Source organism: Aptenodytes patagonicus, chromosome 13 (assembly GCF_965638725.1).
Source record: "Aptenodytes patagonicus chromosome 13, bAptPat1.pri.cur, whole genome shotgun sequence".
NCBI classification, from domain to species: domain Eukaryota; kingdom Metazoa; phylum Chordata; class Aves; order Sphenisciformes; family Spheniscidae; genus Aptenodytes; species Aptenodytes patagonicus.
Window position 1 is genome coordinate 561,930 of NC_134961.1, and position 24,325 is coordinate 586,254.

At 56.6% G+C, this 24,325-nt stretch overlaps 2 protein-coding genes across 7 annotated transcripts in view; both read right to left on the reverse strand.

Annotated features, from left to right (window-relative positions):
• Positions 1-69: 69 nt before the first annotated feature.
• Positions 70-3,146, reverse strand: NUDT16L1 (nudix hydrolase 16 like 1). 3 transcript variants are annotated; one of them, XM_076351056.1, is made up of 4 exons: positions 2,919-3,146; positions 2,311-2,386; positions 2,126-2,232; positions 70-1,129 (listed from the first exon to the last, which is right to left on the reverse strand). In XM_076351056.1, exons 1-4 carry the CDS (start codon positions 3,144-3,146, stop codon positions 656-658), a joined length of 885 nt encoding a protein of 294 aa, XP_076207171.1. In that variant the 3' UTR covers positions 70-655. The 3 variants fall into 3 exon arrangements, with proteins under 3 accessions (XP_076207171.1, XP_076207170.1, XP_076207172.1); XM_076351055.1 differs by having other exon boundaries at positions 2,126-2,386; XM_076351057.1 differs by lacking the exons at positions 2,126-2,232; positions 2,311-2,386.
• A 1,020-nt stretch (positions 3,147-4,166) lies between these two features.
• MGRN1 (mahogunin ring finger 1) overlaps positions 4,167-24,325 on the reverse strand; it is a 57,621-nt gene continuing 37,462 nt past the window's right edge. The window contains exons 8-17 of one of the 4 annotated variants that reach the window (XM_076351088.1): positions 23,451-23,498; positions 18,960-19,028; positions 14,001-14,160; positions 12,091-12,200; positions 8,281-8,504; positions 7,208-7,331; positions 6,613-6,662; positions 5,856-5,959; positions 5,142-5,153; positions 4,459-4,525 (exon numbers count right to left, since the gene is read on the reverse strand). In XM_076351088.1, the coding sequence (XP_076207203.1) occupies positions 5,146-5,153; positions 5,856-5,959; positions 6,613-6,662; positions 7,208-7,331; positions 8,281-8,504; positions 12,091-12,200; positions 14,001-14,160; positions 18,960-19,028; positions 23,451-23,498 (897 nt within the window). In that variant the 3' untranslated portion in view covers positions 4,459-4,525; positions 5,142-5,145. Of the gene's footprint in view, positions 4,526-5,141; positions 5,187-5,855; positions 5,964-6,612; positions 6,663-7,207; positions 7,332-8,280; positions 8,505-12,090; positions 12,201-14,000; positions 14,161-18,959; positions 19,029-23,450; positions 23,499-24,325 lie in introns of all 4 variants that reach the window. The other 3 variants (XM_076351087.1, XM_076351086.1, XM_076351085.1) reach the window with 3 other exon arrangements.

The window sequence follows — 24,325 nt, forward strand, 5'->3', positions numbered from 1 at the left end:
GCACCCCCAAAGCTCTGGGTCGCCGCAGGCTCTGTGCCGGCAGTCAAGAACAATCCCGACTGCGAAGCGTTCAGCAAAGCCATTTATTCCACTTTCCTGCTCCCACAGATCTCCAGGTAGAAACCCACACGAGCACTCCCCCACGCCCCAGAGGGAATTCACGGCACACCACCCCGTTGCGCTGGCACCCCGAGCGGGAGCCCGGCCGCACCGCCGCCAGCAGAGGGGAGCCCTTCCACCGACGCTGGCAGAGGTGCTGGACCGTCAGCCCCATCCCTCAGCTGTGTCCGCTGCAAACACAGCCGCGTCCAAGTCAACGTGGGGCATTCAAAAAATAAGACATTTTGTTCCTTAAAAATGAAATGGGGACCTGACAGCAGCAGCGCGTCCCTGAAATCAAAGCATAATTCTAAGGCTTCGGCGCCCTCACGTAAGCACGTGAACTCTCTGCAGGGGGCTGTGCAGGTTGATCTGGGAAGCTCGCTAGTTTAATGGCCATAAAAATACATAGCTTTCCCCTGCTTCAGACAAACCCAAACCCTCCCGGCTGGGCAGTGGAATCGTGTGGGCAGCAACTGCAGCCAGCGACGGGTCGGAAAGTTAGAAGAAAGTCTCTAGTCTCACCCACTTTTAATCAAGCGCAAACACGGCGATGTCACTCCATCGGCTCAGCCACCGGCTGCTCCGCCACAGCGTCTGCCCCCAGCCCCGCCGGCTGCTCCACCGCCACGGCCGCTGGCGCAGCCGCCAGCTGCTCCGCCACAGCCCCGCTCTCCAGCCCAGCCACCGGCTGCTCCACTGCCTCGGCCGCTGCCTGCGCAGCTGCCTGGTTCTCTGCCCTATCTGCCAATTCGTTGCCTGTTTTAGCGGGCGCTGCCAGCTCGTTTGCCGGCTTAGCGGCAGGCGCATTTCCCGTTGCCCCTGCTGCCTGGTCAACGGCCGGCTTCTTCGGCTTCTGTGTGGCAGCCACCGCCTCGGCCAGCTTCTCCTCCGGCACCATGTTCAAGATCTTCAGGGCAAAGAGCAGCTGGAATTTGGCGGTTCCAACGAAGGAGTTGCCCAGGAAGTTGGGCAGCCCGCCCATGCGGTCCTTCTGGGTGTAGAGGGGGACACGGACCATGCCCATCACCTGCAACAGCACAGAGCGCAGCTCAGCAGAGGCCGCGGCAGCACCAGCCCCCCCCCCCCCCCCCCCGGCACCACCCTCTGCCCCCACACCCTCACCCCAGCACCCCGCCAGCCCACGGCCCAGGCCCGCCCTGCCCCAGCTGCCACATCCCGCCCCCCCCCCCTCCACACCGACCCCTGCCCTCGCCTGCCTGCCCTCGCCTGCCCGCACCCAGCCCGGCTGAAGCCCCTGTGCTGCCCCTCCCCGAGCCCCGCCAGGCCCCTGCTCTCCCTGCCCAGCCCGGCCCTGGCTCCGTTCCCCCGCCTGCCCCTTCGGGGGGATCCCGCTGCCCCAGGCCGCTACGGGGAGCCCCGCTTCCCCCTCCACACCCTGCCCTGCCTGGGGACACCACGGCTTACCCACGCATCCCCCTCAACCGCGCCACAGCCCAGGGCCAACTGCCTCCGTTCACGCAGCTGCCGAAACCTGCCGAGCGCCTCGCGGGCGCGCGGAGAGACCCTAGCTCTCGCGCTCTACCCCGGGGCGTCAGCCGGACCCAGCTACCCAGGAGGAAGGCTGCCTCCCGCGCTGCCTCCGTGCAAGCCGGGGAGAACTCGGGTTACAGCAACACATCACCGCACCGAGGGTCACGATTCCGGTCCAGGTTACTCAGCCCAGGGCGGGGGGAGATGCCCACCAGATGCGAGACGGACCTCACCCGCATCCCGAGGCTGAGCGGGTAAATGGGGCTCTTCCCTACGCGGGCGGTCGCCAGGAAAGGCCGGAGCTTGAGCTCGCTACGCTCCGGGGCCCGAGACGCAACCCCAGCCAACAGCCAGACCTCCTAACGCCGGCGCTACGCGGCGGTGCACGGCACTCGCCGACAGCAGCTCTACATGCGGTGCATTCCCCCGCCGGGCTGCGAGAGACGGCAGCCCGGCAGACCTAGGAGGGAAGCTTCGTCTTCCCTGGGCCTAACGCTCAGAGCTCTACAGGCCCCCTCCCTGGATGTCCCACCTCCAGCCCGTGGTCTCGGGAATGCACCGCGCTGATCTCGATGGTATGCAGCTCCTCCAGGGTCAGCTGCCTGGCGTAGAAGTGTGCCACCACGCGATGTGGCCCCTCTGTCAGGTGCGAGCACAGATAGTCAGCTTCCGTCAGGCGCACACAGCCCAAACCCAAGCCCAGCACCCGATTCAGACCGTCCTCCAGGGACCAGTAACGGCGATCCACGAACCCCCCGGGAAAGCCCAGCAGTCCGTCAAATCGCATCTGCATCTGCAATAGAGGCGCATGGTGTTAATGGGGCACAGCGGAGCCCCCGGCGGGGGGGGGGGGAGGCGAGGGGAGGCGCGGGCGCCCCAGCCCGGCGCCACGGAGGCCTCCGCGGAGGAGGGCGGGGAAGCCTCCCGGCCGCTTCGGCGCGGCCCTACCAGCTCCAGCGCATCCAGGACCGTTCACCGCCGCCATCTCCGAGGGCTCGCCGCGGCCCTGGGCCGGGGAGCCGAGGCGGAGCCGCCCCGGCCGCGCAGCCGGGGGGTCCCGGGGGCTCCCCCCCGGGCTCGGGCCCGCCGCCGCCTCGGCCAAGCCTGACGCTACCGCCCTGCACGGGAACTACCGGACAACCAGAGCCGCCGCGCCGCCCGGCCGGGCCCGCCCGCCTGCCCTCGGCCCGCCTCCCCCGGAGCCCGCGGCCCGCCCCAGCCCGGCCCGAGGGCCCGCCCGCCGCGCCCCGGTCCCGTCCCCGTCCCGGTCCCGCTCCCCGTCCCCATCCCGGTCCCGCTCCCCGTCCCCCCGCCCGCCCCCTCACCAGCACGGCGTAGCGCAGCGGGATGCGGCCGAAGAGCATGCCCGGGTTGGGCGCGTACAGCATGGCGTGGCACGAGTGGCTCCAGCCCGGGCCCAGCCGCATCGCCTCGTACCGCGTCAGCGGCTTCAGCTCGGGCACGCCCGGCACCCCCAGCGTCGGCAGCGGCGGCAGCGCCCCCGCGCCCGCCGGCAGCGCCCCCACGGCCGCCATCGCCCCCATGGCCGCCATCGCCTCGCCGCCCGCCCCGGGAGCCCGCTCCGCGCACGCGCGGCGGCGACGGCGACGAGGGGGCGGCGACGGCCGCCGCAAGAGCCAGTGGCGGCACGCCGCGCGCCGCGGGGCCGATGGGCGCTGGGCGGCGCCCGCCAATCCCCGCGCTCCCGCCCTAGGCGGGGCGGCCGCTGCCGGCGGGCGGCCAATGGGAGCGGGCGCTGCTGCCCGCGTCGCCTGCCATATTAGGTAACAGCCGCACGGGGGCCGGCACCTCCCGCGACCAATGAGACCAAAGCCGGGGGCGGGGGGGGGGGAGGGGGAAGGGGGAGGGGGAAATGGGCGCGCCGAAGAGCACGCCGGGAAGGAGGCGGGCGAGGGCGGGAAGGCCCCGCCCCTCCGCCTCCTGGCCCCGCCCCTCAGCCTCCCGGCCCCGCCCCTCAGCTCCCCTGACTCCGCCCCTCAGCTCCCCTGACTCCGCCCCTCCGCCGGCAGCCGGGCACACGGGAGCCGGATCTTCCCCCCCCCCCCCCCGCCCTTCCCCTCCCCCCCCCACGAAGAACGGACTCGCGTGGCTGCTCCACGGGTTTATTACTACAAACATCGAGGGGGAGGGAGGGGGGAGGGGGGGCTCGCCCCGGGACCCGCCGCAGAAGCAGAACAAGGCACACGGCGCGGGCAGGGACACCCACACCCCACCCCCGACGTTGCAGCGCCGGGCTCCGGGGGGGGGGGGGGGGGGGCGCGGGGATCAGCCCCGTCCCACCCCGAACGGGGTGGGACGGGGCTGATCCCCGCGCCCCCCCCCCCCCCCCCCCCACGGAGCCCTGCACCCCGGCAAGGCTCACCCCCGGCGCGGAGCCCCTGCCGGGTCAGGGAGGGAGGGAGGGCCGCAGCTCTGTACAGGGGCAGCGACAGCAAAGGGCTGCGCTCGGTGCGTACAAAATATACAACGGTAGTGTCCTTCATCTGCCGATTTTAAACACCCCAAATCCCCCCCACCCCACCCCCCGTAAAAACACGACGCCAGCCCCCCCTACCCACCGTCCCTTCGCCGCCGGCAGGAAACATGCCCGTCTTGAAAAATAAAAATTCAAGGGGGAAAAACAAAAAAACAAACAAAAAAAAAAAAAGCCGGGATGTAGGCGAAACGGTGCCGGCGCAACACGCCACGCCGCATCCCCAGGGCGGTGAGGACAGGCCAGCCCCGCTGAGGAGGAGGGGGAAGAGGCTGTGCGTGGGGGTCCGGGGTCCGGCGGCAGGGGCAGGGAGGTCCGGCCTCGCTCACGAGAGGCTCTGCTCGTCCTCCAGGTGAAGACGCGTCTGCTCGAAGAGAAGGGGCTGCGTGGGGCTGCCGGTGCCGCGGCCGGGGAGCGTCTTGGTGAAGTCGGATGAGCCTGAGTGAGGAGAAGGGGGTTGAGCCTCAACAGTGCCAGCCCTGGGGTCAGAGTAAGAACCCGGGCAGGGTGCTCGGCCCTGGAGAGAGGGCAGCGTGGGCCAAGGAGACCAGCACCCCCCGCCACCCCCTCCTACCCTGGACCGACCGCAGGAGACAGGGCTGGAGCCCACGAGCTCCGTCCCCTCTGCCCCTGCTAAGATGCAGGTTTGGCAAGCGCCGGGCGTGGGACACAGGAGATGAAGGGGACACGCTATCTGCCGCCAGCCTGGGAGAAGCCAGCAGACGTTCGTGGTGCCCACCAGGCAGCAGAGCCCTCACCCAGGAGCCCAGCAGAAGCTGGTGGGGAGGGCCAGGGTTTCCGCCGCCCTGCCTGGGGTCCTGGCACTCGAGGACAGCAGGGACCCCTGCGGCATGCAGGGATGCTGGTGCCAGGAATGGGAACGGAGCCAGGACAGAGCCAGCAGTGCAAGGCTGGTTGGTTTGTTGCCCCCTCCTTCCCTACCCCGGCGGCCAGGATCAGTCCCATCCCCGCTCTCTCCCAGCTGCTGGCCTTCCCAGGAGAGGTCCTGCTGCCCCACACAACAGCGATGCGTAAGAAGAACGAGAAGACGTACCAGCTTACTCCTCTATACCAATAGAGCAGGAATCGGGACCCAGTGCTGCCCAAGACAGGAGGGAGGAAGGCAGACAGAGAGGGAAGGAGACATTAGAGAGGTACTCAGAACAGACTGCGACTCTATGGAAGAAAACAGGCTGCAACGACAACAGTCGGGGATGAGGACAGCGCAGCGTCCCACGGCCGCGCTTGCCAGCAAAGCACGGCACCCCGCGGCCCTCCCCGCCACAACACCGCCCCGCGGCAGAGAGGTGCCCGCTGCCCCCCACACTGGCTCAGTCTCCCAGAAGCCGGCCCAGATGGTTCCCCTCCCTCGGCCGAAAGCAGGAACGCCGTTTGGGGGCAGGCATGGGAGGCCACTGTCACATAAACTGTGCCATCGAGCGGCCGCAGCCCGGAGAGGAGAAAGGAGGGGAAGGACAGAGACAAAAGGGTGAGGGAGGAGGAGAGAGAAGGGGAGGGCAAGTTACCTCTGTGTTAGCCCCCCTCGCCCACAGCTCGCTCTGCCCACTGGGAGGAAGCGGGAGCCCGTGCTCCGGGCAGGTGCGTTCCTGTCCCATCCCAAGGCTGCAGCACGCCGCCCCGGGTGGGGAGGCTGCCCGCGGTCAGGCACGCAGTCCACAAACCCCCCGGGCCCCTCGGTGCCTCGAACCGGAGCCGCGAGCGCAGCAGGTCGGCAGCGTGCCTTCGACCCCAACGGCGCGGCCATTACCTGGCAGATAGACGTCTACCGGAGGGTTGCTCTCCGACTGCGTCAGGCTTCTGTGCTCGCCGCAGCTGCCGTCCTGCAGGACGTCTTCGACGGAGGGCGGGCGGCTACCTAGAACCAGACGAGAGCGCAGCCCCTCAGTCCCCAGACCAGCCCTGCAGGGGCACGCAGCCAGGAGGATGGGTTGAGATCTTCCACATGAGGAAGCTCCCCGGGCCCCCCCCAGTCCCGCAGAGGTCTCAGGAGAGCCGGTCAGACTGGCCCAGGTCACAGTGCCGAAGGGCCACCTCTTCATATGCAGGCTCATGCCCCAAAACGTACCCAGCACTCCTCTCTCACCCCGTCCTCATGCCCTCTGGATGCTGACTGAGCACCAGAGACCCATCCCAAAGACATGGGGCACATCCTGCATGCCCAGTACCGTGGCCATGCTCTCACCAGGACCACAGTGGTGCACGCAACCATCTCCCCCTCAGCCGTGCGAGGAGACAGCCCGTGGCATGGAAAGCTCTACTTGTGTAAAGCTTACAGCAAGGCGAGACGCTTGGCAAATAAACCAGGGAGATTTGTTGATTTTGTTCCCCCACTTCCCAGAAGAAACCCTGGCACCTTTCTCTGGTGAAGCACAGCAGCTCAGAGATGGACTTTGGGGGCTGGATGTTTCTGAACTCGTATGTTCATTCCCCAGCTGTCCCCATCCCACCACAGCAGACTTGGGCACCAAGACGAGGTCTGGCCGCCCCCACGGCCGAGAGTACACCTACCCTGCTGCAGGGACGAGGTCTCCTCGATCTCTTCCCCTGCCACGCTCTGTAAGGAGGAACAGCACAGGTTACTTCTGCAGGCTGGAGGCCTTTGCTGAGCTTGTCTCCTGCTCTGGCTTTCTCCAGAGAGCTGCGCTCGGGGCCAGGACTTGTTTCAGAGAGGGAGCAAGGGGCCACCCACCAGCGCTGCGGCACCACGGGCCGGGATGGAGGGGTTTCACAGGCAACGGCAGCGGGTGCTGGCAGCCCAGCAAGGCCCAGCTTCCACCCATGCCCCAAACACTGCTGGGCTCGCCCAGCAAGCTGGGGGAAGGCCAGCTCTGACATGGCTCCAGCCGAGTGGCTTTCAAACGCCCCAGCTCCCAAAGGGGTGTTAGGGGCACAGGGAGAGGCTACGTCCTTCCCCGTGGAGCCCTACGGGTAAATAAAGGCAGCCGAGACCGTTGGCTCCAGGCTACTCGTGCTAACAAGCTCATCTTTACCCTGTCACCGAGGAAGCGATGGCCCTTCACGAGGCAGCTCCCGTGTCCCAGAAGAAGCCCCCCCAGAAGAGCTCTGGCTCAGAGCAGCTCCCCAGCAGAGCACACTTACTTCTGGAGAGCTGGTCTCTCTCAGGACCAGCTCACCCCCGCTCAGTGCTGGCTGTGAGTCAGAGTCCTCGGAGAGCTTCTCTTCATCCTCCTCATGGATTGGGGACGAGGGAGACCGTAGTGTGCTGCGGCAAGAGAAACTCCATTTGCAAGGAGCTGCAGTGCTGCCAGCACCGCGGGCCCTGGCGGACTTGGCGGCGGCAGCAGCTCAAGTTGTCACCACCCCTGCCCTGTCCCTCCACCAGCAGCATAAGCCAACACGCATGAGCAGGAGCTCAAACTATTGAGCTAAATTCACCAGGGCCCTCTAGTATCAGCTACACGGGGAACAGCAGCAGCAGTTTCTGGGACAGAGCCAAGCGGGGCAGAGCTTCAGCACAGTAACACAACTTGGGCAAATCTGCCTTTGCATGGAAAGCAAGCGGCCCAGGTCCCACCCTGCTCCTCACACCTTCAGGGGCTCCCTCCCCAGGGGAAAATTTGGAATGGAGCACAGTGAGGAGTGCCAGGAACAAACCCAGCCCGACCCCATCTGTACGGCCCCGCAAGGGACACGTGAAGGGCACCTGCGGTGGGCTGCCCACTCCACAGCATCCACACCTACATCCTCCATCACAAGACCACTAGAGGAGGCTTCAGACAACAACTAAAGGATATCACTCAGCATTTTGTGCTCTGAAATTCAGGTCACTTCTCTCCCCATTCTTTTGTTCCTGGGGAACTCCATGGAAAGCTGAAATCCAACAAGGTTTGGGTGTCAAATGCAAATTGAGGGACTAACTGCATTGGAAAGGAGACATTTCCATCCAAAGTTTGGATAAGATCCCCTTGTTAAAAATCCCCTTTCTTGTGACAAAGCCAGCCCTTAGGAGACATAAGCTGGTCACCTCAGGCTGAACGCAGGGGCGGTGTCTCAGTTCCCTCACTGGCATGAGTACCTGCTGGCCTCCGAAAATTCTGAGTTAGCAGTGCTACGAGTGGGACCAGCCAGAGCCCTCTCCTGGCTCCCAGTGCATGTGGCCACAAGCCCTCAGGGCTTGCAAGAGGAGTGGACCCCTCCGTCCTCATGCTGACCTATCTGGAGACTTGCTCCGCTTGCCCTTTTGGTGGCAGCTATCCACGGCTCTGTCCATCCCAACAAGCGGTCGGCTCGCAGGCGGCATCCCATCCACCACGCCAGAGTAGTTGATTTCGTCATACAGAGGAGCTGACGGGATGGAGGGGGAAACAGAGCGAAGGCCATTCAGCGCTTCCAGCAAGGAAATGGGCTCGTAGCCCGGAGGGATGTTGTCAGAGCTCTGTGGGCAAGAAAGAGAGGGGCATGTTAAAAAAGCCTCAGCAGGCTGGAAGCCCCTCTAGGAAGGGGAGGCCCTGCTGCAACCCAGCCCTGCACCTCCCACACCGCGCTCCCAAGCGGCCCATCCCCACAGCCACCTCTCCAGAGAGCCTCAGCCTCCTTCCCCTGCAACAGCCACACGCTCCCCTTTGGGTTGTAACCCTGATGGTCCAGGCAAGTTTCCAGAGCAATGCTTGAGAGACTGGGCATCTCAACAAGCCGGAACATGGCTCGGCACCCCCCCGCCATACTAGGGAGCTCTTTCAAGAGCCAGACAGGAGGGTGAGAAAGCAGGTTCCTAACAAAGCTGCTATAAAACATGGGTTTTTTTTTTTCTCCTAAAAGTTGCTCTGATGGTTCAGAGACCCTTCCCGCTCGATAAGCACTGCACTTGTGCTTCCAGCCCTGGTACACGCAGCTGTTTCACGGCACCACCAGTGTCGCTAAGAGAGAGTCGAAGGAGGGGAGTACGTGTGCACCAGCTGAGAGCTGGTCCTCAGAGCCTACACCACTTCCACTTCTCCCACGGTCTCGGTCCTCTCAGCTGCTAACGCTGGCTCTCTGCATAGTCGCCTCTGTTAAAAGGTAGGAAAGGGATCACAGAACCACTGACCCTGTAAGGTAGGAGGGCAAAACCGCACCACTTCCCATTCCCTCTGTAACTCACTAAGCTGCCAGTCAAAGGGACCCTTGCAAAGCCATTAAACCAACACTGGTTTAACTCAAAAAATCCTCCTGATCCTAAAGATCCTGTGGACTCGGAGACAAACGGGGCTTATGCTGCAACCCAGTAGGCCACAGGCAGCTCAGCCCAGCCCGCTGCAAACAAAAGAGGCAAGACTGCAGCAGTCCACGCTTACATTAAATTGAGCTGTTTCAGCCCTGTATCCTCAGGGAAGTGGTTCTGTGTTGTACCTAAGATGGTGTGTTGCTGCTAAGCCTGGCCATGAACTCCCATAGCTTCTCTGTGCCTGATCTCCCACTCACACAGCTGCAGATGAGCCTGCCCAGCAACCTGTTGCAACACAGCCATTAATTTGGTCTGAGTTGATTGCTGAACTGCCTCACTTGTGGTCACAGAAGGAGCTAGATCTGACGGAGAAGAAAGAATGAGTGGCACCTGGGGTCAAGCATCAACCCACATCTCCTAAGTACCGGTCTTGTGATGGTTATGAGCTTGCGATGAAGACCACAGCTGGTGATTGCAAGATAACCAAGTCAGCTGAATGGAATCGGTTCACGGTTGCTGCCAGCACTGCCCCAAGCGGTGGGGCCAAATGCCATCTCCGCGAAAACATTTCATTTCCAGACAGCAGCTCAGAGGTGCTGTTTTGTGGACAGAAAAATCAGGGAGACGAATCCCCCTGGCTTGCGTTTGGGACATTTTCTCCTGGCTGTGTAGACCAAGGCCTGAGGGTTCAGAGGCTGTTCATTTTGGTTCGCTGTGGTGAAAGCTCAGGTACTGCGGCACAGCTCAGAGGCTGGAGGAGGATTTCTCGGCCAATGGCTACAACACCCTCACTGCAAGCTACTGAGCTTTCAAACAACCCTAAGAGACACCGCTCTCTCCTGGGACACTTACCACTACACCACCCATACAGCCCACTGCTCCAGCAGAAGCACTGCTAGTCACTGTAGGAGGCTTCCAGAGAGCCAGGGTCATGCCAAGCTTGCAATAGCCTCATTACCTGAACCCAGCCTCAGGTTTTCTCCAGACCTGACAAGCACAGCAAGCCACATTCCTCATAAGGCTGAGCATCTAGGCCGGCTTGAGCAAAAGAAAACTGCAGCCTCCTTGATACCAATGACAGCTGTAGCTGCATTTGATGAGAGTACACAAAGGCGGCACAAACAGACTCTTCCTGGCCTGGGGGCCTCCCTCACCTTTCCCCTTCCTGGCTCCTGGTCCCCCACAATTGCCATTCACGCTGCCCCCAGCACGGCGTCCCAGTTACACACTCTCGCACCAACTTGGAGAGGCCCCAACAAAACAAGCTCCATCCTTCCTGTTTCTGTAAAAGCAAAACAGCCCATTGCAGCCAGTGTTCCTGAATGCAAGACCTGGTCCAACTGTGCCTAGCGGTCTACCTCTACATCCCAGCACCGGGGTGGAAACCACAAGATGTGCCCACGTCAAACTGCCAAGGGGATGAGACAAGTGCAAGGAAGCTTTTGGGTGAGCCAAGGGGACAGCAGCTTGCCCACAGTCCTACAAAGCTATGAAAACGTCTTGGCCAGGAACTATAAAGCAGCCAGGCTCAGGACCTGGGGACAGTCCCTGAGTCAGCATTAGATCCCTGTGGCAAGCTGCTTCCATCTTGCTTATTCCTCTGCACGCAAACCGGGGAGGTTAGTGATCGTCCGTGCAGGGTGTGAGCATCTCACCGTTAACATGGAGGCAGTACGTGGAGCGTCGCAGCCTGGGCAGGGGCACAAGTCAAACCCAGCGTGTTAGCAAGCCCTCGCATGTGTAACACTTCCACGTGCTAGTGACACCGCTGGCAAAGAACTGCCGTAGGAGCCAAATACAACCAAGTCCACTTACTGTTTCCCTTCTAGGTTTCCTGCTGGGCAGGGAGACAGTGCTCACTTTAAGGGGTTTAAAAGGATACTGTCAAGAGAAAACCATGTTTTAAAGAAGTTGTTTCTTGAGGTTAGTGACACGAAGAGACATGCAGCATCTCCTCACCTCACTCCAGGTGACAGCACCTGCTTCCTCTACACACCACGCTCTGCTTCACAACAACCCTTGGGGTTTCTCCCCTGCCCTATTTCTTAGCCCCAGTTGAAGGCAGCAGGGCTACAATGCTGCAGAGGACAGATGGATAAAACCAGGCTTTTTCTGTGACAATATCTTTCTGTTCCCATGAAAGTCTGTAAGAAGATCTAGATGCAGATCTCCCTCTCCTCACTCTTCTCTCGTGTCTCGCCGGAGCCAGCTGTGCAACAGCACTGCTCAATGAGCTGCTGCCCTCACCACACTGGGGACGTGAGACCGGGCCCCGAGGCCACCAGCACCACACTTTCCATCCCACGCTCCCTCAGCTGCCCTGCCGAGACCCCGATCACTCAGGGAGGCTGGCACAAAGAGGCCTTTCTGGTACCATGCTGGGAACCCCGATGCCGAGGGCATTTCATCAGAGCATGGTGCCACACAGATGTGCGTGCAAGTCAAACTGTAACCCCCCCCCCCACTTTCCCAGCTCCCATACCATCATGCCCAGAGTCTGCCACTTTTCTGCTGGGACAGGCCCCAAGAAACCTTCTCAGACTGAGGTTTCTGTGGATTTGTTTCCTCCAAAAGACAGGAGGGCACTTGGCTAAAACCAGTCGTATTACTAATCCACGAGAGGAGAGATCCTGGCTGTCTAGCAGGGTTGACAAGGGAGGCTGCACTGCTCACGAAGACCTCGCTCCAAGGCCTGAGTGCACCTCCTGAGGTCCCAGGCATGCCAGCCATCAGGCTGAGCAACTCATGCGTGCACAAGCTGCCTACTCAGGCTGAGACCAGCGCCCAGGCTTTGTACATGGGGTTGCGAGGTACTTACAGAGTGCTCATCATGGTCAACACTCTGTGCCAAGACAGGGCTGAATGACACTGGCGACAGAGCCCCCGGCTTCTTCCTCACAGCCCGGATCTGCAGCAGGGCACGGAAGGCTAGGAGAGAACAGCAGGCAGGTGACCGCACGGCCAAACAGGACCAGGCCATGCCAGACATGTGCCGGAGCAACTCAGCTCGCCGCAGACACGCCGTCGGCACGGGGGAACTCCCCATGTGCATGGGGAGCAGGACCATAGAGCACACCAAAGCCAAGCGCTATGGTCTGGCTTCTAGTTGATCGGTCTATACTGGGGAGAGATCTGCTGGCCAAAAAAGTCTGGGTACATGTAGGCCTTGCGGAGAACAGGCGTTGCCTGTGCCGGTACAGTCATGTACAGAGGTGCTTCAGGCCTGATACTGTACAACACAGTAAGAAAAACATGAGCTCGGCCTTGGGCAGCACACTGCAAGCTACAGAATGGTGGGGGACCTCATGCAAAACCACTCTGGGTTAATTCAGACCCCACAAGTCTCAGCCCCGGGGACCAGCTGGTGCTGGAGGCATCACTCCTGCCATCGGCTGCTCACTCACTGGCCAGCACTGTGGTGGTGAGAGGCTCTGTAACAGCTGCAAACCCAGCCAGAGGGTTAGCGCTGAACTCCTGTCTCCAGCACAGCGATCCCTTGGTCCTCCCACCACAACAGCTTTGATCTCCACTCCCTGCCCGCAGTCCCATTTTCTATCTGCAGATCTTTAATATTGTTAGTTCCTCTGTGCCAAGGGCACGTATGACTGAGCCAGACATCTGTTCTGATGCAGCTGTAAGAACTTGCTCATACATAAGGAAAAGCCCAGGCATTTCTAGTTGCACCCAGCTGCTTGCAAGATCAGCCTAGAGCCAGAGGACAGAGGTACAAATCTATCCTCGCTGCCTCTGCACTCCCCAGAAGCAGATTCCCAGGAAGTCTGACATGGGGGCACTTTCCAAACAAATACAGCCTACTCCACTGCAGCATGCAGATGAGATAATGCTGTTCCTGTGTTTTAAGTTGTGCTACTTATAGTCAAAGCCGTCTGGCACTTCCTCTGATAAGATCTTGCTTTTGGTTACTGCATCTTTGCCAAGTTTGATCTGTTTAGACTTAATTTCTCAGGCCAAACATCTGGTTTAGGCTCTTTTTTCTTTTCCTGAGAAGTATCAATTAGAAACAATCAAATAACCTCATAGACCAAGCACAGGGTAAAACACACGATCTGCCTATTCCAGCAAAAACACAGGCATTTTCTCAAGAGACTCCTATGCCTCTGTGCTTTTGAGAAAAGACATGGAATTCAGGAAGTGCTGCCTGAGTGTCAGAATGGGTATTTCAATTTTCCATCTTTTGGGAGCTGAGCAACGCAGGGGTTAAGCAGACCCTCCTAACTGTCCTGGCACAACGAAGGACTCCAAATTGACTGTTATCTCATCTCTGCCTCCCTGGTGAAGTCAAAGTAAGGTTGTCAGAGGGAAATAAAATCATGCAAAGTACTTGGACAGCCCTCCGGTGGGGCTGGCTGCTGTCTCAGTCAGATACTCTCAAGATAAAGCTTCTACGTCCCCTCCTTTGGGGGATTTTCCATCTTCTTCACCAAAACACGACGACTGCCTACATGGCACGGCTCAGAGCACCTGCACCTTCAGATCCATCCCTGGGAGAGGGCCAGTGGTCAGGGAGGCACTGGACAAAGGGCCATTCTCCCATGTGCTCTCCTCCTTCCCTGTTCGAGGACAGTTATTTTAGGTGCCAGGAATCTCCAGGGGCCAGTTTGATGCTGAGCCTTGGGGTGGGGTACATGCTCCGTCTCACAGCCTGTACTGACTTAACAGGAGCCCAGGAGGAAGAAGGATGCCCGTGTTTCCTGGGCACATACTCACGCAGCCTGCAGATAGGGCAGTTGTTGGCCTGGTAGCGCAGGGTATCAGCACAGGAATTGCACAGACAGAGGTGTCTGCAGGGCAGAATGAGGGTGTCGCGGAGGTCCGACAGGCAAACTACACACTCGTTGCTGTTGTCGCTGTTCTCATCATCTGAAGGCTGCAATGAGAGGCAAGACATTGGCATGTGAATGGACAGGACCACACCAAACTGCCAAGGGACTCTGAAGCCTGGGGAAATTTCTCACCCAAAAGTCTGTGAGAGAGCTGGCATCCTCTTTCCGCAGCTCTCAGCGGGGGTTTCTCAAGGAGAGCAAGCTCCAGCCCACACAGCCCTGCTACAGACACTCCTTCCTCTCGGGGCTCTGCTCTGAGCTCACTAAAGGCCAGAGACCAGGGCACTGTACTGTGAATTCACGGCGTAGCTGTCCCTCCCCAGAGCTAGGCTGTGTGCAGAGGGGAGCCCCTTTGGGGTAGGCATCCCCTCAGCTGAGGGGGACCAAGAACAAGCTCCTGCCTGCCAGTCTGGTGGCTCCCAGGGTCAGCAGGGAAGCGGGCTCTCTGGCAGTCCAGCCTTTCTGCCCCATGTCCACAGAGAGAGAGCAGCCCCAGAAGGAGCTGCCTGCTGACTGTGGCAGGCAGCAGGTCAGGCTGGCCTCGGGCTGGACACAAGGAGGCACTCCAGCCATGTCTAGCCCAGTTTCCACAGGTCCTCTGAACAAGCGATGGAATGAGTGGTTCTCCTGCCACAACACCTTCACCAGTCTCCTGTGCTGGCACAAGCTTTGGTGCAGCTGCAGGAGAACCAGCCTGAGATGCTCACCTCTACCTGGATGCTCACAGCTACCCTGGTAAAAAGGTCAGTGTGAACGCATTCAACATGAACATGCATCACACTAGTCTTTCTGTCACTCAGAGCCCCACAAATTGGATTAGAGCCACCAAGCAAGCTGTTGCTGGGAGGAGAAACCCACTCTCCAACCACAAGAGCTCTCTTCACTGATACCCGAGAACCCCACAGTCTCCCCACCGATGCCACAGAAGTTATGCCAGAGCCCACCAAACTGATGACCCAGCATGGGCCACCCTCCACCTTCGCCTTTTCCCACTTCTCGAGGCCCCTTTGGTCACCGGGGCTAACGCATGCCAGACCATGAGCAACCTTGGTGTAAACTGCAATACATAGCATCTGCTGCTGCCACAGCCACACCCAGCCTGCTGACCATGCCAGCAAAAGGCTGCAAGCCTGCCTGCCCCATCACATGCACTCCTCATCTATTTTGGGAAGTAGGGAGGGCAGGCTTTTTGCTTTCCCATTCATATGGCTTGCTTAGAACAAAAATGGCCCCAGGCCACTTGTCTGATGGGCCACAAATGTGTGATTGATGGATCAAAAGAATCATCACAAGACCCAGGAGGACACAAACAGAAGCCTTCAATCCCCTTAAAGAGATCCTGTGTGTCCTGGTTTCGGCAGGGATAATTTCCTTCCTAGCAGCTGGTACAGTGCTGTGTTTTGGATTTAGGGTGAGAACAATGTTGATAACACACCCATGTTTTAGTTGTTGCTAAGTAGTGCTTACACTAGCCAAGGACTTTTCAGCTCCCCATGCTCTACCGACTGAGCAGGCTGGAGGTGCACAAGAAGCTGGGAGGGGGCACAGCCAGGACAGCTGACCCAAACTGGCCAAAGGGACATTCCATACCATGGGACATCATGCTCAGCATATAAAGCTGGGGGAAAAAGAGGGAACAGGGGGATGTTTGGAGCAATGGCGTTTGTCTTCCCAAGTCACCGTTACGCGTGATGGAGCCCTGCTTTCCTGGAGATGGCTGAATACCTGCCCGCCGATGGGAAGGAGCGAATGAATGCCTTGGTTTGCTTTGCTTGTGTGTGCGGCTTTTGCTTTACCTATTAAACTGTCTTTATCGCAACCCACGAGTTTTCTCACTTTTACCCTTCCGATTCTCTCCCCCATCCCACTTGGGGGGAGTGAGCGAGCGGCTGTGTGGTGCTTAGTTGCCGACTGAAGTTAAACCACGACAGTCCTTTTTGGCGCCCAACGTGGGGCTCAAAGGGTTCGAGATAATGACAGGTTTGATTGGAATGTGCTAGACTGAATTTATACCTGTTAAAGCTGTTTAGCTATTAATTGGCAGGCTCCTGTGCTTGCCATGGGGCTTGCTTGCCTTACTGTATATTAGAGTCTAGTGCTCGTTGGTGGCTGTTTTTTGCTTTCGCTGCTTGCTGTGCTGCTGTACTGCTTATCATCATATTCTACTGTGCCTGGGAACATTTTGATAACAGCAATGGCCATGTGCCTGGGCTGGCAGATGGCCAGGGCATCGCTGCTGTTTCTGTGCTGCTGTACTGGACAGGCTGGAACTCCAGTGTGAACTCGAATCAAAGGGACTGTGACCTGTGGATGAGTCCATGCGGGAGCAGGACACCCCAAAGCGTCTGTGGCCGTGGATAAGCCCATGCCAGAGCAGGTACATCTTGAAGCATCTGTGGCCGCGGTTATGTTTGTGCTACAGCAGGTTTACTTCTGAAGGGACTGTGGCTGCGAGTAAGGCCACGCTGGAGCAGGTATGTCTCTGAAGGCATTGTGGCCCATGGAGAAGGCCATGTTGGAACAGGTGCATCTCAAAGTGACCGTGGATAAGTCTATGCTGCAGCAGGTGTACCCCTGGAGAGACTGTGGCTCATAGATAAGGCTCCACTTGGAGCAGGTACTACCCTAAGGGACTGCAGTCTGTGGATAAGTCCAAGCCGGAGCAGGGGCAAGGGGAGGAGTTCATTGCAATGTTAAACCCGATGGTCTGGCCCAAAGGGACCAGGGGTGGAGATTGTAATGGAAATACCTTTAAATTGTAACCCATGATTTGAGTTGCGTGTTATAGGAATTACTGTAGCAGGAACCACCTGAACTGATGGAGGACAAGCCTTACAAGAAGCGGTGCAAGTGCAGCAGTGACCCGACCTGACCTGGCTTTGGTGCCCAGTAACTCCACGCAGCACACCACCTCTCCTGTCCTGAGTGACCACCATCACAGACGGAGCCCAAAGTCATGGACTAGATGAACTCAATGGATATTTCATGGACATTTCTGGACATTTTACAGACATTCCACAAGGGTGGTCCATAGACTAAGGGAATGATATCTGTGTGTTATATCAAAGGATGGAAAGCGGCGCGGGTGGTTAATGAGGTTGTACTGCAAAATATAGGACTTGAGCATGACGTAGATGGTATAGAATAAGGGGTGGATACTGTCCTGGTTTCGGCAGGGATAGAGTTAATTTCCTTTCTAGTAGCTGGTACAGTGCTGTGTTTTGGATTTAGGGTGAGAACAATGTTGATAACGCACCCATGTTTTAGTTGTTGCTAGGTGTTTACACTAGCCAAGGACTTTTCAGCTTCCCATGCTCTACTGACTGAACAGGCTGGAGGTGCACAAGAAGCTGGGAGGGGGCACAGCCAGGACAGCTGACCCAAACTGGCCAAAGGGACATTCCATACCATGGGACATCATGCTCAGCATATAAAGCTGGGGGAAGAAGAAGGAAGGGGGGGACGTTTGGAGTGATGGCGTTTGTCTTCCCAAGTCACCGTTAAGCGTGATGGAGCCCTGCTTTCCTGGGGATGGCTGAACACCTGCCTGCCAATGGGAAGTACTGAGTGAATGCCTTGGTTTGCTTTGCTTGCGCGCACAGCTTTTGCTTTACCTATTAAACTGTCTTTATCTCAACCCACAAGTTTTCTCACTTTTACCCTTCCGATTCTCTCCCCCATCCCTCTTGGGGGGAGTGAGCGAGCGGCTGTGTGGGGCTTAGTTGCTGGCTGAGGTTAAACCACGACACTGTGCAAGAAAAATCTTTGAAAAGACTTCTCCCTCCTGCCTCTTCAGGTGCTACCTGTTGGCACAGGCAGACAGAGATCACAGGATGCTTTGGGCAGGACACTGCATTGCTTGGAGAGGAAATCCTGCTTGTCTTGCTCTTTGGCTACTCCTCTGTTTGCAAGCCATGCACTACACACACCAGAGCGGTCTGATCCTGAGGCCAGCACTTGGCACACTCTGCAGCCCACGTGGCAGCAAAGGGCAGCTCTACCTAAGGCTAAAGCGAGCATAAAGCAGTCACGTAATCTGCATGGAGCTGTGCAGCAAGCTGGGATTCAGCAGAAGCTCCTGCCTAAAGATGGGCAATGTTTCTGGTTGATGCATTTACATATACATCCCTTAGTGATGCTGTGCTCCCTCTTGCTGGGGAATGCAGGCTGCTCTCTGGACACTGGCTAGCCCTAGAGAGCTCAGTTCCCTGCAATGCTACGGGAACACGCAGTCCCCCCATTAAAAAAAAACAACACGTCACCCACCCCCCAACAAACAGGAGACGATGAAGGAGCCACAGGAGCAAAGCACAGACACACCAGGCGCAACTGCGTTGACTGCAGAGAGGCAGTGAGATGGCGTGGGCACCAGAGGGAAGATTTCAGAGGAGCCTGGGAGGCAATGCTCATCTACATTCAATGAGAAAAAAAAAAGATACTCTTCGTTGTGCAAACTGGGAAACACCTAGACTAGCCAGCAGCCTCAGGGCACCGAGAGCAGCAGCTAACACTGGCCCACTCTCTCTACAGGCCCTAAAGATCAGTGCTCTGCCCCATGGGGCACTGATATCCTTCTCTCCCAGCAATTCCAGCCCCAGGGAATATCCTCAAGAGCCTCATGCTACCTAAAATTATCTCAGCACAACTCCACTGATTGTTTGGGCCTTACAACAGTGAGAACCTGCCATCCCTGGGCTTCTTCAGTGCCTGCACACAGACTTGACAGTCATTCTGGGAGGCATCTCCACATTGCCCTGCCAAGCCCCACAGTTAAGCTCAAAAGCAGAAGGTGCAGGCTGGAAACCCACAGCTCAGGGAGCAGGAGCCTCCTGAGAACCTTTACCTTGGTCTCCTGGTTGTTTTTGTTCTCGATGCCGTAGATCTCCTGAAGCAGATAGCTCACCCGGTCAACCTAGGGAAGAAGACAACAGTTGGTGTGCCAGCTGCTCTGTCATTGCTGCTTCGCGATCACCTCCCCTCCCTCCCTGTGTCAAAATGTCCATGGCAGCCGGCTCCCCTAGAGCCACACAAAAAAATTAACAGAAGCAAATATTGCAAAGGATAGCTGGGAGAAGGAGTCTCTCCTTGCTCAAAAAGTGGTGCCCATCCTGTCTGGTCTAAGCAGGGAGCCCAACTGATCACTGTTGTCACTATCAAAATAATCTAAAAACTCTGCTTGTCTCAGAGATCAAGAGGGAACAGGCACCCATAGCTCAAATAAGCCAGAGGCAATCAGCCTTCAACAGGCCTTTCCTTCTGTGAAGTACTGCTTAACTTTATCCAAGATGAACTTCCACCCATCTTTGTAACCTCAGTGGACGTGCTGTGCCAACAGCTCGTTACTGGCACATCAATGGCTGCACATCACTTCCCTGTTCATCACCTAGGAGCATAAGGTCAAGCTACTGAAGAGAGACAAACCATCTCCCTTAGCATGAGAAGTGCTCGAGGGACAACATTAGCGCAGTGTCATTTATTACCACCTCCAGGCCCTTGGTGGCATCTCTAAATTGGGGTGTGTGGTGGCAGAAAGCGCTCTAGGCACAGTGGAAGTTGCTCACAGCCCCAAACCTGGGACGTACTCCTCAGAGCCATACCTTTATGCAAACACTGGCAGCTGCCTGCAAACTCCCCCGAGCAGCTGAATTAAAGCACTGAGGCAAGAAAGGCTGATGGTTCAAGTCCCAGCAAGGCAAGCCCCTTCTGCACTGCGGGGTGTTCTCCCCCATTCCCTAGCTTAGCCAGCAAGAACAGCACGAGACTCTTACAGCTGTGAGGAGCAGCCTCTACAAGGATGCACAAAGATACTGGTCCCTCAAGATTTGGTGCTACACAGCAGCGTCCCCAGAGCAGGGCGTGTTCCTCCGCACAAAACCCCGCAACAGGTAAAATGGTGAAGGGGCTGCAAGGTATCAAACTGACACATCTCGCAAATAGGGGACGGAAACACTTTCTTGCCATCTTCAGTAACTGTCCAGTTGACACCATGCACTGGGAACCCAGTGCTTCAACAGCTCGCCAGTCCCACGGCTTTTGGCATTTCCATGTGTAATCGGCCTCTCTCCTCTCCTTTTGTCAAGCCAGGTGCTCAGAAGAGCAATGGCTTTGCCATGGGATTTCAGTGCTGCAGAAGACGTCATATGCCAAGATGGGGGCAGGAGCTAGTTATATCCAGCCTGTTCGCCAGTTTAGAAATGCAGTGAACTGGGATGCAGCAGCTTCAACAAACTAATTCCAGAGTCTACCCGTTTAACTCAGCGTGCAGCTTACAATCTGTTCTAGGCCTGCATTTCACAGCAATGAGGTCAGCTGTTGGACTGCTGAGCAAAATCCTCTGCAGAGGCTCACAACTCACCCAGGAAGTTTGGGAACAATTACGTGGGAGATGTCCTTTTGTAACTTGACAGTTCAAAGAGAGTCTTGTTACAGCATCCTGACCCCTCGGAGGATCATGATGAGTGACAGCGAGTGCAGAAGTGGTCAGCTCAAAGCAAAAAAAGAGGTCAGGAAGGAAGAGACCAAAGCCTCTGCAGGAGTCTGCATTCATTTTAACTGCTTGCCTCTAAAAATCCTGAGAAGCTCATGTCCCAGTAGGAAAAGGGTGAGCAGTGCAACATGGCTCTTACTAGAAAGAGTAACCTCTAGGTTTTAAAAGCGGAGGAGTAAATAAGGAGGAGTAGGTGATTGCACACAATGCAGTTCTTCACCTTCACGCTTCTCCGACCCATCCCGCACCACATCATCCTTCCAAAGGCTTCTGTTGCTATATACAGCCTCAGCTGATGCACACAGGAGCCACCAGCCAAGTCCAGGTCATGTTTTTCTGCTGATCCATCTGTTTGCATTCATCCATCTTGAATTTCTTTAAACATGTTGGTACATATATTATAACTGATCTCAGCTGAGAGAACAAAGCAGTTCAGCTCATTAGCTGCTGCTTCCTGCTCCCAAAAAGCTTGAGAGATCGATGCACACAAAAGGTACCTGGGAATCCTGGCAATGGCAAGGAGGGGAGGGCAAAAGAAAAGCAGTGATGGGGAAGAATGTTCAATGTCATACTGCAGACATATACTCTATACCTCTGCTCTATGCTCTTATGGGTGCAGATGCTATCTCAGTTTCAGTGGTACATGTGTTCTTCTAGAAAGAGCTTCCTTCTATTTTAGAAGCCATGAGAGAGAGAACATATAAGCATTACATTTTACAAACTGCCAATAAAAAAAATACCCACAACCAAACACTGAGTGGGAAGGTTACATGCTCTGCCAGTAAAGACAGACAAGCACACACTGTTTCACTGCAGGAGTCAGCTAACCATACTGTGGTAGGGTGGGAACTTCCCTAGAGAGCACTTCCAGCAAGACAGCCCTCCATTTGGGGAGTCTGGAGTGCTAAATGGAGAATGGTACACACTGCATTAGTGTGCGCAGTAACCCAATACCGACTCAGAGAGCTCACAGCCATGTAAGCACTGTTTTTAAACAAACAAACAAAAAAATTTTAAAAAATCCCCCCGAAAACCCACAAGCAAGATAAATGAGCGGCTTTTCCTCAGCTCGTGAATGCTCTTCTCCCATCAAAAGAATATGTGAGAAAGAGGCACCGATGGCATCGCACTGCTCTGCTCCCTCAGCGCTCAGGCAGCCTCTTCCAGCACAGCGCGCGAGCTCTCCCTTCACAGGCATGGCTCTTCTGGATGTTCCCACTACAAACCTGCCTTCGCACGCTCTATAGGCTCCTTTCCGGAACAGTCTCTGGCTGTCTCTGTTAAAAATACTTGTGGGACCCAGACTGATCAACTAGCCAGGAGGTCATGCTGCAACACAGCCAAGTTAAGCACCAAGGAAGGGAGGGGAACGCAGGTCAGTCTGGGACACACAGGGCTCAGAACAGACGTCAGGCTGGAGCGGCAAGTAACTCACCGCTAGCACCGGGATAAAGCTCTGGCAGCGAGGGCTAATATTGCTGCCACTGGGCATGAGCAAGTCTGAAGGACAGGCCGTGAGTCTCTGCACAGCACTGGTGAGGCAGATAGTGAATTACTGAACACAATTTTGATATGTGATTAACTGGTACTGTTTAGTGGCTCTTTTCTGACTTGGGGACTGGAAGGAACATCCTAGAGCAAAAAGTGTCTAATCAAGGCACTTAATGACCTTCTTGGTAGTAAAAGGCTTTTTAATTCAGATCAGAAAACCCCAGCCATCAATCACAAGCAGCTGAAGTCAAACACGTTTAAAGCAGAAACACAGCACACACCTAAAGGTGAAGGGATCGACCACCAAGATCTCATCTGTTTCTCCAAGACATTTCAAGCTGATCCTTGCAGCAGGATTACTACCAGATTTCCTTTCAGAAGCTGAAATTCTTGGCAATCTTAGCAGTTTGCAGTTGCTTATGTATTTCTCTCTATGCAAGACTGGATGCAATTTCAATCTTGATAAGGCAGCGCGCAGCTTCTGCGCATCACACCACGCCGGGACGGGCTAAAAAAGGGCTACAGATCCCTAATGTTTCCCTGTTTGCCAGTCTCCCTTCTTCCCTTCCCCTCATAACGCGTGCAGTCTGGTACATAAACAACAGCTTCAAAGCAAGACCGTTTCTGTGACTGCTCAAGTCCCAGGATACTTGTAGAAGACAGGAAAGATGAGCCAAAAGATCTCAGTCCCTGGGGCTGCTCCAAAGATACCATGGGCACAACAAGGAAGCTTGTGCAGGGAGAAGACGATCCCCTAATATCTTAACACACACACATGTGGAAAGCTAACAGTTTTCAGCCTCCAGGTAGGACACGGGGAGCCTGCAAAGATATCCTTCCACACCACAAAACACGGAACCTAAGGAGATCAGGCAATGTCAATGAACAGATGTGCTTCACGCTACTTAACGCACACAGCACCTAAGCTCGCTTATGCAAACCTGATTTACTTGCACCTATGCAGACATGGAAGCATCGGTACTGTGGGATGTCTAGGGGCTCTGCCAGTTTTGTATTCAAGCGCCAAATGCCAGCAAGGCAGGAACGCATAGGGAAGACTGGATCTATACATAGTGCCTGCCTCCCAGAGAAGCACAAAGAGACCTGCACCGTTGTTCTGCCAGTCCCACGCTGCCATATTTGTTCCCCCAACACACATCTGGCTGTGCAACAACCCACCCGACGTTAAGGGTTGCCAGCAGCTCACTGCCTTTGCTTGTGATATCTGCGCCAACAAGGTGAGATCTCAGGCTCTCAGTGAACTAACACTGAAGCTTCCCACTGGGTACAGTCGGGCACCTGCAGGACACCAGCAAATGTCTTTAATCAAGCAGTAGACAGGAAACGGGTACTTACAATCTGCTTCTGTTTTAACGGCTTCACGGAAAAACTGCCATCAACGTGCTAGCAGGAAAAAAAGGAAATGTATTAAATAGCTGAAGTGCACAAATTAAGAGTAAAACAGACTTTTTAAAACAGACTCAAGCCACTTTCCAATCTCACGAGACAGAAATTTCCAAAGCTTCACTTCTGCCCTCATGCTAATACATTCCCAATACGTGTGTATTCTCCTGCTTTCCATAAGGTGCTATTATCAAGCGCTGGCCACAGGATGCTAGAACGGGAAGCTGGGACAAATCCAGGTCCAAGCGAGAGCTCTACTCCCTGACCACTGAGGCTGGGCTTACTGCAACAGCGCTATGTTTGGATACTTGGAAAACAGCAACTAGACACACTCCTTTGTAAGTAAAAGTCATACTCGCATCATCAGATCCAAAGCCTAACCTGAACCTAGCTACAACCAAAAAGCTATGAAGGCAATAGCCAGTGGAGCACAGGTGAGTCTCGCAGATGAGGAAGGCAAACGTGTGGAATATTTCAAAATCAGGCTGTAACACACAGGAAGCTGGTGGTCTCATCTATTTTTCTCTCCTGAGAAATGGTTGATCATTCATTTTGCAAGGCTAGGGGGTCTCCGTCTACAGCACAACTCCAAACACTACAGCCTTCCCCAAGGGCCCACTGCCCACGCTGTCCTCTCCCAGGTGTTGCTGAACAATGACTGAGGGATACCACTGTGTTTTGTTTTTCCAGATCAGCTGGAGGAGGAAACTGGAAGAATAACATCCCTGCCCTAGTCCCAGGGGTGCTGCAGCTGCCCATCTCATTTCTGACAGATCTCTAATTGCCAGGAATAGAACTACCTACAGAGCCAGTGCTCAGAGAAGCCT

Excerpts from the sequence above, each read along its gene's own strand:
- NUDT16L1 (XM_076351055.1), bottom strand. The coding sequence starts at position 3,146 with ATGGCGGCCATGGGGGCGATGGCGGCCGTGGGGGCGCTGCCGGCGGGC. Across the intron at positions 2,387-2,918 it reads CGCTGCGCTACGCCGTGCTG|ATGCAGATGCGATTTGACGG; the intron begins GTGAGGGGGCGG and ends CCTCTATTGCAG. Across the intron at positions 1,130-2,125 it reads CCCGAGACCACGGGCTGGAG|GTGATGGGCATGGTCCGTGT; the intron begins GTGGGACATCCA and ends GTGCTGTTGCAG.